At 45.5% G+C, this 14623-nt stretch overlaps 1 protein-coding gene across 1 annotated transcript in view; it reads left to right on the top strand.

The window, feature by feature from the left end:
• Positions 1 to 14623, top strand: part of ABCB5 (ATP binding cassette subfamily B member 5) — a 90410-nt gene that overhangs the window by 64070 nt on the left and 11717 nt on the right. Inside the window, exon 24 of the mRNA XM_090046804.1 lies at positions 12998 to 13154. Within this exon, the coding sequence (XP_089902930.1) occupies positions 12998 to 13154 (157 nt within the window). The remainder of the gene's footprint in view (positions 1 to 12997; positions 13155 to 14623) is intronic.

Genomic DNA, 14623 nt, shown 5'->3' with positions numbered 1-14623 from the left:
TTTCAATTCGGCTACTCAAGAAATCAAGTTATGTTGGTGGACAGAGCACAATATGTAGGCACCAGGAAAGTGAGAGCATAGTGAGCAAAGATCCACTGCTGAACATGAGACCATTAAAATTAAGGCATACTGAGCTGAGGTAGATAGGCAACTGTTTGCTGAATTTTATGTTAGAAGGTTTTAAAATCAGAATGCAGCTCCAAGGTCTCTCATAAAGAACTCTCTTTTATCTTTGGAAACAATGCAGACAGGTTGAGGCATATGCTGATATTAGCCAGTCTCACTATTTAGGGCACTGAATTTACTTAAGTTTTGTCCCAACATTTTATTATAGATCCCAATATATATCCAGCTTTAAGATTTCCTTGCGCTGTGACTTGATTTTAATTAAACTAAGCCATATCACATTTTAGACAGCAAAGATATTCTGTAACATGTTTGTACATCATCAGCAAATCCTAATAAGCACTCCAATATCACATTAGCAGGTGGAGTGCTCCAATAATTAAAAGCCATCATATCTCTCCAGTAACTGCAGGACTCATTAATGACACTGACACAGTAAGTGTTTCCAGAAGATAGCTGTCTGCCACAATAGCCATGAGAATTACATGTCAAATCAGTCCCATTAACAGGAGGCTCAGCAGGTGATAGAGAAATCTATGAGAGGCATGTCCACAAATGTGTAAGAGAAAAGTGAAGCTTCTTCCCACCATATTTTTAGTGTTTACATTGTACCATAGTATTTACATAGCATTGCCATAGTGTATACAGAAAAACACTTAATTATGATGAAGAGGAGGTTTGTGGTAAAGAAGAAGCATCCTAAAGCTGCAAACATTTAAATTCTATCAACAACAGTATTGTTTTAGGAGCTGAGTTTTTTTTTAAATCTTACAAGATATTTAAGCAATTGAGAAATGAGAGGATGCATATTAAATATAGGCTTTTGACAACTTTTTTATGCTTGCTTTCACTTGAGGCAATTAAAGATGTGACGTCATCTTGAGGAGACAGGTAAAGATCAGTCAGGGATAAGAAACAAAACACAATAGTAAATTTTTACCTTGAAAGACCCATAACTGGGCTGTCCTAAAATGTAATCTTAGGACTGATGCTGCTCTACAGAATTGTAAGTAATATTGAGAAGTGAGCAAATGACATGACATGAAGAAAAAGAGCAACTCCAGTGGGACTTGACTTCAGAAAGAGTTAACTTCAGAGAACATCTATCTTTATGTGCGTTCTTTGATGTTTTTGTGCTTTCCTCTGAGGGCCTTGGGTCTGGTCACTTCTGGAAACACAATACTGGACTAGATCAAGCACTGATTTGATCTAGTATAAGTGATAACATCTTATTAAATCTCACAATCACTGAAAATCTTCCTTGCACGCATTAAAGAAAAGCTGCTGTACAATAAGTCTCACCTCCTACAAGCTGATTTTTTTAAGAGTTTTAAATAATCTGACCAAAGGAATTGCTTAGCTGAGAGCAGCATTGTCAGATGATGTTACATGGAGAAGGAAATACATGCAATACAAGGAAACATATGTAGTATGAGGTGAATTTTTAAGTAAGGTACAACTCCTCATCAACAACCTGCTCCAAGAAATAGACATATTCTCTTGTTCCAATCTGCATAACATGTAATAAATTAGGTCTACCTGGATGGTACATACTGTCACAACTGTAGGAGTGGCAAGTTGTCTCTGTGTAAAAAACAAAACTCTTTAGAGTCATTGTCATCTTTTATGGGACTGACTTTTAGCAATGTCACAGTATAGTAGACAATGAGGGGGTGGAGAAAAAATAATAGAAGCAAGAACAAGTACATAAATAGAAGAGCCTGCCAATAGGTGATCAATGATGGTTTTTTTCAATATTGGATGAGATGCACTTTGGGGAAGCTGGTAGAAACCCAGATACATTTTTTGGCAGCTAAAATCTTTCCACTGAAGGCTAGCATCAACACAAAATACTTATAACTCCAATTCAACAGGGGTTCACAACTAGCACAACCCCAGTGCTCACTGGCAATTTGAAAGTGACCTAAAATGGAGCCTAAAAGCTGGAAACCTGCTCAAGCTGAAAATTGTCTATTGTCCCAATGTGCCGTATGGGGAATTATATGTATTCAATCTGCATAAACTGGAAACTAATGTAGAAATAGAAAGGTAACTTGGACCCATTTGTAGAATTACCTTGTATATCAAGGAAAGCAATTACACATGTACACAGTCTGAGCAGGGAGAACAAGGGCTGGGCTGGGATGCTGAGAGAAAAACAGAAGTCATGGAGCAATTGGGACACAACAGAGACCACAAGCAGACAGAACAAGGAGAAGGAAAGTGGAAGCTGTCCCTATAAAACTGAAAACTGTTTAAGATAGAACTTTTCTCTACTCCCAATCATTTTAGATAGGTTTCACTGTAGGTAAGTAGACTCAATATTCTGCATCTCTTTGACAGCATTTGCACAGCAGTGTACATAGGGAACCAAGCTGGACTGCCTTCACCCAATTCCTGTGGGAGGACAGCAGGGCACAACACCTCTCTGCTTTCATCATACTATTCAGATACATTTGTTGCCAACTTCCATCATGCTAAAGTGTAATAGTAAAATAAATCTAGCTACCCCTCTGAGAGAGGACCTTGCAGTTCTTAACATTGTTTTTATAGTCTGTTTTTAAAATAAAGTCTGCTCTACTGAACTTTCTGTTAAAATAATGTTCATGGGCATTTAAAAAAAATATTTTAACTACCAGGAGATCTGATTTTAACATTTTTGCTGAAATATGCTGCTTGGTCAAATTATATCAGTTTTCATTAAACTTTCGTCTGGAAGGTTAGGGGTCTAAGAGAAAACTTGATGCTTTAGCTATGTAGTTAGGACACTAGCCAGGGGAAATGTGAGAATCAGGCTGAATTGCACACATATCATAAAAATGTAGGGTTGGAAGGGACCTCCAGAGGTCATCTACTCCACCTCTACAGCTAGGGACAGGCATTCAAAAAGCCATAGCGTGAATTGATTCAATCTTTGCAGGTTAGACTAACCTGCCTAGATTGAACCAATTTGCAAGTGAATAGACATTTCACTTTTAACTCAGAAAATGCAGGCACATGTCTGCATTGGCTCAGGCCAGAAGCCGGGGGGGCACTAGCGCATCCATCAGCTGCAGTAGCCTCAAGTAAACTGGCCAGCGCAGAGATTTAATGCCTCCTTCCCTGTCCCACTGGCACGGACCTGTGCTAGAGTCTGCCTAGTGCTCCCCTTTATTGCTGCAGTAGCGGGGTGGGGGCGTGGACAGACACTGGCCAGCATGGCCCCCTGAGGCAAAGGGGAGAGGGAGGGGTTTTTTTGCCCTCTCTGCCCCCAAGAAACTGAAGTCAAGGTCTGCCAGTCCTGATTGTCACCTCCGCCAATTGCTCCCTGAGTGGGGCTAGCAGCAGAATTAGCTCCTTCACTGCCCCTTCCACCAGGCACTGGAGGGAGGAGAGAAGTAACCCCTCTCCCTGTCTCCTTTTGCCTAAGAGGACCATGCCGGTCGGCCTGTGGCCATGCCTCTATTAGAGGTTTAAACCACTGGAGTGGCAAGAGGAAAGTGACCCTCACAGGGCAGAAGCCCCAGTCATGGTTTTCCGGGAGCACAAGCCTCTTCCGGGTCGGGGTGCAGCACTGCAGGCAGGAGCAAGGTGGGCAGAGCTGCTGCGGACTGCACAGGGAGGGTGATGGCAGTGCTAAGGAGGGCTTGGGGGGCTATGGCCACCCCTCCAAGCCCAGGTTCCACTGCTCGCCCCATGCAGTCTGCGGCAGCTCAGCCCACCCTGCTCCTGCCTGCAGCACAGTTCCCCTGCCAAGAAGAGACTTGCACTCCTGGGAAGCCATGACAGGGGCTGGTGCCCCATGAGGGCTGCTCCTGCCTCACCACTTCAGCAGCGGGGGAAGGGATGTGGCCGGAGGTGGGCTGACATAGGACCCTTAGACAAAGGAGGCAGGAAGGGGAGGTTATGACTCCTCTCCCTCCAGCATCTGGCATAGGGTGGCCATTCGTCCAGTTTTATAGAGGACAGTCTGGTTTTCTGGTCCTCTGTCCTCTATGGGATGCCTTTATGGCCTCTATTTTTCAGCACTCGGCAGCCTCCTCCCTCCCCCTCCACTGTCAACACTGCCGTGGCTGCCTGTGGGAGCTCCCCACTCACCACCGCCACTGCCGCCTGCGGGAGCTTGTCATGCCTGCCCCCACCCCCCACCTCAAGAGGCTGGGGGGACACTGTTCTCTATTCTTGAGGTACCTCAATGGCCACCCTAGTCTGGCAGAGGGGGCAAGGAAAGAGCTTATTCTGCCTCTTGCCCCGTGCAGGGAATAATTGGCAGAGGTGGCAGTCAGGGCTAACAGACCCCTGCTGTTTTCCCACAAGAGTAAAGGCAGGGAGTAAACCCCCTCCCCACCCCCTTTGCCTCAGGGAGCCATGCTGGTCAGCATCTGACCGTGCTCCCGCCCCTGCTGCTGCCAGGGGAGAGCGCCAGGGGAGAGCACCAGGCAGACCCTGGCTTGGGTCCATGCCAGTGGGACATGGAGTGGGGGGTTAAACCTCCTCCTTGGCCTGCTCACTTGAAGTTACTGCCAGGGCTGGTCCCATCCCTGCAACTGGGGCAACAAGTGGAGAAATGCCTGGCAGGGGCTTCTGCACCCCTGTCATACCCAAATGGGGGCCGTGATGGTGGGACAGGAGAAGGAGGGGGAATTAAACCTTGTCCCTGCCCCCTTCACCTTAAGGGGGTGGGCATCTGCCCATGCCCCCACCCCTGCTCTAGCTAAGAAGCAGAGGGGTGAGGCCTGCCCTGCTCCACAAAAGCAGAGAGCACAGCCCAGCCCAGGGCTGCAGAACATGCCGGGATGCTGGGGGACTCTGGTTTAACTTAAACCAGGAAGGGGTCTGGGACAGAAGGTTCATAAACTGGGTTGAGTTCAATCACTTAAGTTCAATGCTACTTTCAACCAGGTTTATATCAAACTGGTTTTGGCCATTTTTAAATGGATTTACGTGCACTGAATTTATGTTCCGTTACAGGTTTAAACCAGTTTTTGATCACTTGAACAGATTTGTGTGTAACTTCTGTCTTTAGCCTAGAGGTCATCTGAGGCAGGATCATCCCTATCCAGATATCCTATATAAATCCATTGTTTGACCTATTCGCAAAACTACAGTCACTTTGACGCATCCATAAGACATAACACCCTAATCTGCCACAGGTAAAACAGAGGGACCTAGCTGGAGTGATCTGGGATGAAGAACTCTGCTCTGAATCAGGAATTCATTTTCCAAGCCCATGTCCTAGCCACCCCTCTATAGAGAGACTAGCACAGACACTTATAAGAAAGATTTAGATTTCAGATCCGGATAGTGGGGGGGAAAAACACATTTGGAAACAAGAATTAAAGTGTAAAAAAAGGAATTGTCATCCTCCAGAAAGATCTAGAAGCCAGTTCCTCAAAGGTTGTGGTTGGTTCATTCAGCATGTCCTCTTCCTTACTTTTATTTACTAATTTTACATTAATACAGGAAAAGTTATGTGTTAAACACTTGTACACTGACAGGTGGCAGACTTCACAGATAAGCTCCTTTGAAAGAGATAAAGTATTGGTACACAGTCAAAAACCATGCTCGAGAGATCAAGTACTGGTGAACTGCTCTGTTTGTCTCTGTGCCCGTCTTTGTACTGCATGCACTCCCCCATACCTACATGTAACCTGACCTAGATTGCGCATGATAATCCTTATGAAGCAAGACTGTGTTTGCCTCCTTTATGTAAGAGTTGTATTATGCAGGTTTGTTCTTTAACTTACAGGAAAATCAAAGTGCCACATCATGAAAATCACAGCTGACAAAGGTTTTTGTTAGGGTTAAACATAATCTTTGCTATCAGATTAAGATTTTAATGGCTCTGAGTGAACATAAGAAAAATGCAAGAGGAATAGTCCACACATTTTAAACAGTAGGAGGCCTGAGTTTTTTTTATATGCAACTTGAGAAAGTTCAGCAAGTCTTGATTTTCAGATAGTACATACTTAGCTGCTATACTTAGTTTCCAAGTAATGATTTCTATTATAAACTGAGCATTATGACCAAATTATAACTAATAAAATCGAAGGCTCAAGGTCCTTCTTCATATATCTATTACATAATACTTTTCAGTTAAAGAAAGTGTGTTAAGATGCTATTAAATGACTGATCATTATTTATTCTGTACAACATAAGGTACAGCAATCAACTTTAAAACAAGTGCTTAAACCTGATCATATATATATATATATATATATATATATATATATAAAAATTCTTTAAGAATTGCTACATATAAGTTAGAATCTTTTCAGTTCTGTTATGTTGTTTACTTTTACAGATTGAAATGTCCTCTTGCAAATGCTATCAGCAGAGTCAATTCTGTATATGTGGATGCATAAAATAATATTTTTACTGACTAGATACTTTGTACTCCTGCTTTACCTGTGGCAGATCAGGTGTTGTGTTTTATATTGAGTCTGGGTTGACTGTGTAGTTTTGCTAAGAGGTTGGACAATGGATTTGTATAGGATGGTTTGGATAGAGATGATCCTGCCTCTGGGAGGGGGTTGGACTAGATGACCTCTAGAAGTGCTTTTCAACCTTATTTCTGTATGATTTTTATAAGAAGTCAGAAATATTATCCGTAATTCTTCAGCTTGATAGTGTTCAAAAGTATACTAGATGCTTCAGAACAAGATGCTAAATACTGCTAAATTATCAAGTCCTGTCTCTATCTCAAGCATAATAGAACTCCTTCCACTAACTGATTTTGCTTCAACTTCAAATTAATTATGATTTTGTTTTTATCCTATTACTTGAGTTGGAAGGCTGTTGCAGAATCTTACTGCTCAGATAGAAACGTTCTTTAAATTTCCAGTTTAAATGTATCCATTTATACCCTTTGTTCTTGTGCCAGCTGCTGCACAATCATATTGGTAATACCTCCAGCCTAATAGATTTATTAAAATGGTTACTATCTAATGTATGCTGTCCTGTGCTGGTTCTATCATAATTCTGGGACAGAGCCAATTCAGCCTTGAGTACATTCAGTTCTTTGAGTTTTGTTTCTGCATCAAGCGTGAACATTTTCATTTCTATACTCTCATTCCAGCTTTCACTCCTCCCAGTGTTCAACATCACTGTCTTTATTGAAAACCTAGGTCAAGTTTTCGAGCCATTTCTAAATTATCTTTGATCACCCTATCCTCCTTGGGCAGCAGCCTAACTTCTTCCATGTAATCTCTCAATATGGCTGAAGAACCTCTCACTATTTCTCAGGCCAGAAGTCAGGTGGCACTCAAGCACAGCTCTCTGGCATGGAGCCAGCATGGGCTCTGTGTTCGCTTCCTCCTGCCGCCCCCAAGGTCTCTGGGATTTGCAGTCCAGATTCACAACAGCTAGACTCTGCAGGGTTGCTTATCACTTCCTCTTCCTGCTTCTAGGTGCCTCTGGGATTTGTAGTCCACAGTCACAGCCAGCAGTAAGTTTTTTAGCGACAGGGCAGTTCTGTATTTGGGGGAAGAGAAGTTTAACCACCCCTCCCTGGCCCCAGGCCCCAGCTGGGGTTTCCCTGGGATGGCAATCCCTGCCTTTCCCCCCACAACCCTTCTGTGCTGGAGCAGACCACACAGCACAGCCCAGGGCTGGAAAGCATACTGAGATGCTGGAGGGCTGATTTAACTTGAACCAGGAAGGGATCTGAGACAGAAGTTTCATAAACTGGTTTGACCAAAATCAGTTAAGTCTGATACCACATTCAGCCAGGTTTATCTTAAACCAGTTTCAGCCATTTTGAAACTGGTTAATGCGCATTGAACTTCTGTTCTATTAGAGGTTTAAAGCAGTTTCTTATTACTTAAACCAGTTTATGTGCAACTTCTGTGCATAGTGTTAGTGCCTCATTTAGGGATTATTCAACACAGTCAAAGCCAGTGTTTTGGGCTGGTATGTACAGGTCATCTGCATAGATTAAACATTTTCTTTCCAAATCAATTGGTTGGTCATTCGTATAGATGTTATATAGCAGTGGTGCAAGTATGCTTCCTTGCACCACTGGTTCAGCTCCATCTGTTGCTTCCATCGGTTGCCTTATGGTGCTGTCGCCTTCATCTGCTTTTCTTCCCATCCAGTTTGACAAATAAAAAAGTATGTTTTTGAGCAGGGTTCATTATCAGCTCTGTAAGGTGTAGATCTTTTGTCATTTCTAGAGTCTTTTAGAGGAGTCATTGGTAGGTAATCATATCATAGGTAGTTGTTGGGTCAACAAACACAACTCGTGATTTGGCCTCCTTCAAAACCATCCTCAATATGTTGACTTGGATTAAGCAGTTGGTTTATTGTTGATTTTCCAGGGTGAAAGCTGTCCTGTTCAGGGATTAGGTGTTTACCCACATATGGGGCAAGTCACTTCAGTATCAGTTGTTTATAGAATTTGTACATGTGGCATAACAGAGATAGGTCTGAAGCTCTTTCAAACAGATGAATCTTTCCCTAGCTTTAGAAGTGCCACTACCTGATCATGTTGCCATATCTTTGAAATGTTTTGACTGACTGTGCATGAGCTGTATAGGCAGAGGAGCCATTCTCAAGTCTGGGGTCCAAATTGCTTGATTTGTTTGATAAGTATGTTGTCAAGGTCAGCTGCTTTCCCAGTCTTCAGTGTGTTACTACCAGTATTCAGTTCCATCATTAAAAGGCATTTAAACCCAGGTCTTTGGAGTACTTGTACCTCTATAGTCAGAGGGTTTTTGTGTTTGTTTGTTTGCTTTTGGTTTGGGGGCCTTTTCCATTGAGAAGCATCTGGTGAGCAGTTTGGTTAGTAGTCACATTATGATGTTGATCTACCTTTCATGGCTTGTTGCTTAGTTTATATGTTGTCAGCCAGGCCTTTTTACTATTATGCATCTTATCAGTTGACTCAGTCAGGGTCTCCTAGGATTTCCTGCATTCTTTTTTGATGACCAGGGATCCGGGTTTTCAGTTTCCCATAGAAAAATGGAGAAAATGACAGATTTCCCATTTTGATCAGAGAAAATATGAATTTTCCCTTTAAAAGAGAGATCCATGGATTTCCCCATTTTGCAAAGAGCTCTGCAGGTGGGCAGAGTTCCAGCCTACAAGAGCTGTTTACCAAAGGGGCAGGAAACCCCCAACCCTGCCCAGAGGGGAAGGGAGAGGGAGAAGGGTGGGGCCCAACATTCACACTTACCAGAGGATGCTTCAGGCTCCCTCTTCTTGCTGGAGGTAAGTGGGGCTTGGGGTTTGCAGGGCTGAGCTGGGGGGGAGAGGGGGAATCTGGCTAGGGGCAGAGGGAGCAGGGAGATTTGCGGCCAGCTGGACACTCAGGCCAGGAGGGGGTTTGCAGCCTTCCTGCTCCCAGCTGGAGTTCTTAGCCAGCTGTAAGCCCCCACTGCTCCCAGCCGGTTGCAAGTCTCCCCAATCCCAGCTTGGGCATTCCCTGGCTGGGTACTCTAGCCAGGAGGTGGGGTATGCAGCTAGCCGGGAACAGTTAGAGTTTGCAGGCGGTTGAGCACTCTGGCCAGGAGCGGGCACATTGCAAACCCCCTCCCAGCTGGAGTGCCTGGCTGGCTGCAAACCTCCCCATTCCTTCAGCCCCCAACCAGCTTGGGCACTGCAGCCAGGCGTGGGGGAGGTTTGCAGTCTTCCCACTCCCTCAGCCCCGAGCTAGCTTGGGCATTCCAGCCAGAAGAGGGGGTGCAGCCTGCCTGCTCCCAGGTGGAGTGCTCAGCTGGGTGCAAACCCACGCTGCTCCCAGCCAGCTGCAAACTCCCTGTCCCTCTCCTGGCCAAAGTGCCCGGCTGGGGAGTGCCCAAGCTCACTGGGGACTGAGGGAGTGGGGAGGTGTGCAGCTGGCCAGGCACTCCAGCCAAGTGGAGTTGCGGGGGTGGCAGTTGCAGCCTCTCCCACTCCCTCAGCTCCCAGCCAGCTTGGGAACTCTCTGGCCAGGAGGGGGAGTTTGCAGCCAGCCAGGCACTTCAGCCAGGAGAAGGGAGATTGCAAACCCTGCCTCCCCATCCCCGCTCCCCTGGCCAGAGTGCCTGGCCAGATACAAACCCTGGGTCACAAACACTGTGCTTCCCGCCCTGCTGCCATTCCCCAGGCATTCTGGAGTGCAGTGTTTGTGACTGGTGCAGCAGGACACAGTGGCACCTCACATGAAAGCTGCCTGCCACTGCAAGCTCTGTGCTGCCCTGGCCACACTTCCTCTCTGTGCACGGGGGTAGTGCACACCTGCCCTGCCCCCACCCCCCCACACACAGATCTGGGGGGATGTAAGTCCCCCCTGACCCTGGGAGTGCATGCTAGCACTGGAAGACGGCCCTGCCCAAGCCTGCAGGAGGCAGCAGTGTTGGGGGATCTGGCTCATGCTCCTGCTGTAGCAACCACTGCCTTCCACTGAGGGCAGGGGGATGCAGACCTGGATCCCTGGCCCTGTAGCCCTGGCAGCCGTGGGATCCCTCCAGCAGGGCTTCAAGGGGCACAAGCAGGGCTGGGGGGTGGGAGTGATGGACACCAGCAGGGCTGTGGGGGGGGCTCTGAGAGACATTTAATTTTAACCATGGATTTGGGGATTTTTATCAGAGAATTTGCAATTTTTTATCAGAGAATTTATGATTTTTTATCATAGAAAACAAGTATCCCTGGTGACGACTAACATGGGGTCCTCACCTGTAGTGATATTGCAGAAAAAAGGTCTAGATCATACTGTTACCTGTAGTCTTTGTATAGGCCAGTAGTTTGCAGAGTGAAGCCTGGGATGTAATTCATGTGACAGCACCAAGGGATGTTCTTCCTTGAAGATTTCTGTACAGCTTTAATGAATTGGACATAGGTCTCAAGCAATGCTTTGATGGACTTGACTGTGGCATCAACGTATTCTGAAAACCCTTTTCAGTGTGCCTTATTAAGGTTGAAACATTGGCAAAATAGCATTGTTATAGGTGTTGCTGCAGCTTTGAATCTAAATGCTAATTGGTTGATGTTGAGAATGTGGGATAGAGTCTAATATCATTTTATGATTTAGCCCGTGATGGTGAATATAAAGTCTGGGTTGTATCATTTTTTCCACTGACCACTGTTGAATGATTTAGGTAGTTTTGGATCATGAATTGAACTCAACTGGTATGCATCTGACTAGCCTTCTATTGCTTTAGCGTCTTCATTGGTCTCATTGTAGCCCCATTGCTTGCTGTAGCTGTTAGTTGCCAATGATCACCCATGGTTTATTCTCAGTGACCCTTGGTGTATCTGTAAAGACAAAAGTTGTGTTAGGTAGTTTGTAGATTGAAGTGATTGCAATTCCACTGGATTCAACAGTCAGGATTTCAATGTTGTTTTCTTCAGTCTTTGCTGTAGAAATTATGACTGTCCCAGTTTTAACAAATATGGCACTTCCAAATTGCTTGTGTGGTCTTTCAGTCACCATAGTCATTCCAGGTATTGAAGGACGATTATTATGAGGCCCTCAGGACGTCTCCTGTAAGCACAAGACATCACACTGGACTTTCTTACATATATTTACAATCACTTTTTTTCACTGCTGAAGACCCTTCAAGGTTTGTGGACAGTACTTTCAATACTGGCCCTAGGGAGGGCTTGTGTCTATTTTAGTCACAAGGCATTATGATTGTTATAGCTGGTCAATTTGTAGAGTCAAAATTGTGGTTTGGAGCATTAGCTGAATTTTCAGGTATTATCAGGTGTTACCTGACAGGGGTCACAACAGGAGCATTTCTACCATGTCCCCCCAACCTCCTCCCTCCCCATTCCTGGCAGGACTGAAGCAGCAGGGCAAAAACGCCTGCCTGCTTCTCATACAAGAGACTCCTGGTACGAGAAACAGACAGGGGGCTCTCAGTATTGCTCCCTCTTCCCAGGTTCAAGTGCCTGGGAGTCAAATGGACTGAGCAACACCCCTGCCTGCTCCGCACACCTCAGATTCCAGTTTGAGGAGCTGGTGGGGACTTTGCCCCACTATCCCAGGGAGAGCCTCCCTAATCCCAGTTCCCTGCTGGCTTCCCCTTGCCCCAAACCCCAGCCAGTGCAGCCCTGAGCTGGGCTCAGAGTGGCATTCCCCAGCCAGTTTTGCTGCTGGCCAGCTTCTGGTTGCTGTCCACACCACGCAACAAGAAGGGGAGTGGGGAGAGGAGGGAGAGGCAAGGGGAAGCAAGCAGGGGACAGCACCATTCCTGCACTTGATTCCTGGTTTACAGGAGCTAAGAAGAAGGAGCAGCAAGGCAAAGCTGCCACCTGCTTCTCATGCCAAGCACTCAGAAAGGGTGCTGCACTGCACTCTGCTGCTTGGCTCCTGGTACCAAGCAGCCAAGTGAAGGGAGTGGTGCTGCAAAGCTTCTGTCTGCTTCTGATACTGGGAACTGGTGCAAGAAGCATCAGGAGAGCAGCTGGTAGCTGATCCTTCCCTCCCTTCATGATCTATGGGACAAGTGAGAGCAGCTGCCCCCTGTGCCTTCTCTAAACCAGTGACCCTGGTCTCAATAAGTCACTGGAACCTTTCCTTTGGCTCCTGATCCCAAGAGAAGTTAAGCCAGGGGAAAGTGTGTAGACATTTAATCTCACAGGAGAAACTCTCTCAGGAGTGATTTAACCCTGGCTTCTCCTGGAAAAAGAGCTTGAATGTCTGCATACTTGTGGTGTTTACCAGGAAAACAGTGATTCTCCTAGCAAAAACTGAACATTTGTACATAGCCTCTGATAAATCCTTGTTATACTTGAAGAATATACAACACATGGTTTACATTAATGTTGGTTATTAGATGTCTTGGATTGATTTAATTTACTTGTTAAACATCTGCCACAGGTCATATCCTTTCAAAGAGAATCAGCACTCGCATTTCCATTAGTACATCTAACTAAAGTTGTGTTTGAAATATGTTCCTTCTTATAGGGTTTTTACAGCAATTGCATATGGTGCAGTGGCAGTAGGTGAGACATTGACCTTTGTACCTGACTATGCCAAAGCCAAATCTGGGGCTGCACACCTGTTTGCTCTGTTCGAAAGGACTCCAGCCATTGATAGCTACAGTGAAGAAGGAGATAAACCAGTGAGTGGAACTTCAATTTTAAATAAAAACCCACACCTCCTTGTTGCAAGAATTTACCTCACCTTATTGATGCCTTTGCTTAAAATAAAGAAAGTGGAAGCATGGGCATTTGAGCCTATGGCCAGTTGACAGGCCTCTTACCTTGCATTGTCTCAGTGCTATTGTTATGATTAATTATTCGTATTACAGCACAGCTCAAAATGTGCTGTAATCTAATAATGGTGCCTGGCCAAGTAGCCTGCTAGTGACTGATTAGACCTCTTCCAAACTGAATACTTAGCAAGTAAATAAAGCTTTGTGTTCCCTTACTATCACTGGGTGCATCTACACATGCAATTATGGTGCCTGAATAACTGCAAAGCTTATTGCGCTACAGTTAATTGCTCCCGGGCACGCTCTTTGAATGTGTGCCCAGGATCAATTAACTCTGCAGCAGTAAGCTCCTCAGTTTATTCAGGTGCAGCATGTGGAGCCCAGGCAGAGCAGCCCCAGCTGGCAAAGAGCCCTGAGAGTCAGCCTGCCAGCCTGGGGCTGCTCCCCCCAGCTCAGTGTGCTGCAAAAGGGCTGGCTGGGGCATAAGGGAGCTTCAGTGTGGGGCTAGCCAGCAGACAGCCCTCACACTGAAGCATGCTTGTGCCCCAGTCAGCCAGGCAGGGGCTTCTGCAGGGTTTTTCACTCTGCAGCAGGATAGTACTTGTATTTACTAGTACTGTCCTGCTGTGGAGTAAATCAGTTTATTCCAGCCCACTGGGGGCACACATGTAGACTAGACACCAAGACTTTTACTGCACAGCTAATTAGTGCAGTAAATGTCTTTTGTAGATGTGCACACTGTTGTTTTCCTCACCTCCCTTTCTTTATGTTCTCCTCCCATCCATCCTGCAGCATCTCCTATTTAAGCTAGGACACTGCACCTTGTTTCATATTTATGCTGCTGCTTCCTACCTCCAGCATGCACAGAACAAGTTGTCGTATTTTAAGTCCATAGGGGAAAGGAATATCTAGTGATTATGCCATACCCAACAAAAAAATACTTGATCCTAATGGTGGCTTCCTGGTTGCTGCTGTAATACAAATGAGCTGCACTCATTCACACAATACATTTACAATCTGTAAAGACAAAAATCAGAAAAAGGCAACATGGTCAAAGTGGGGTTTTCACTGTACATTCAGACCCCTTTCTCACCCTTTGGTTTTGTTAGTAATCACAGGGCAGGTGCCACAGAGCTAAATAAAACTTTTGAGTAGAGATGGATAGAATAACAGTGGGTTGGAAGGGCCCTCAGGAGATCATCTAGTCCAATCCCCTGCTCAAAGCAGAACCATCCCCAACTAGATCATCCCACGCAGTGCTTCATTCTAAAAAACTCCAGGGATAGAGGTTCCACAACCTCTCTGAGTAACCTGTTCCAGTCTTTTTTGACCCTCCTAGTGAGAAAATTCTTCCCAATATCTAACCCAAACTTCCC

This window comes from Crocodylus siamensis, chromosome 5 (assembly GCF_052110815.1).
Source record: "Crocodylus siamensis isolate JL-2025a chromosome 5, ASM5211081v1, whole genome shotgun sequence".
Taxonomy (NCBI): domain Eukaryota; kingdom Metazoa; phylum Chordata; order Crocodylia; family Crocodylidae; genus Crocodylus; species Crocodylus siamensis.
The sequence above is the reverse complement of the archived record's forward strand: the minus strand, read 5'-3'. Positions and strand labels throughout refer to the sequence as shown.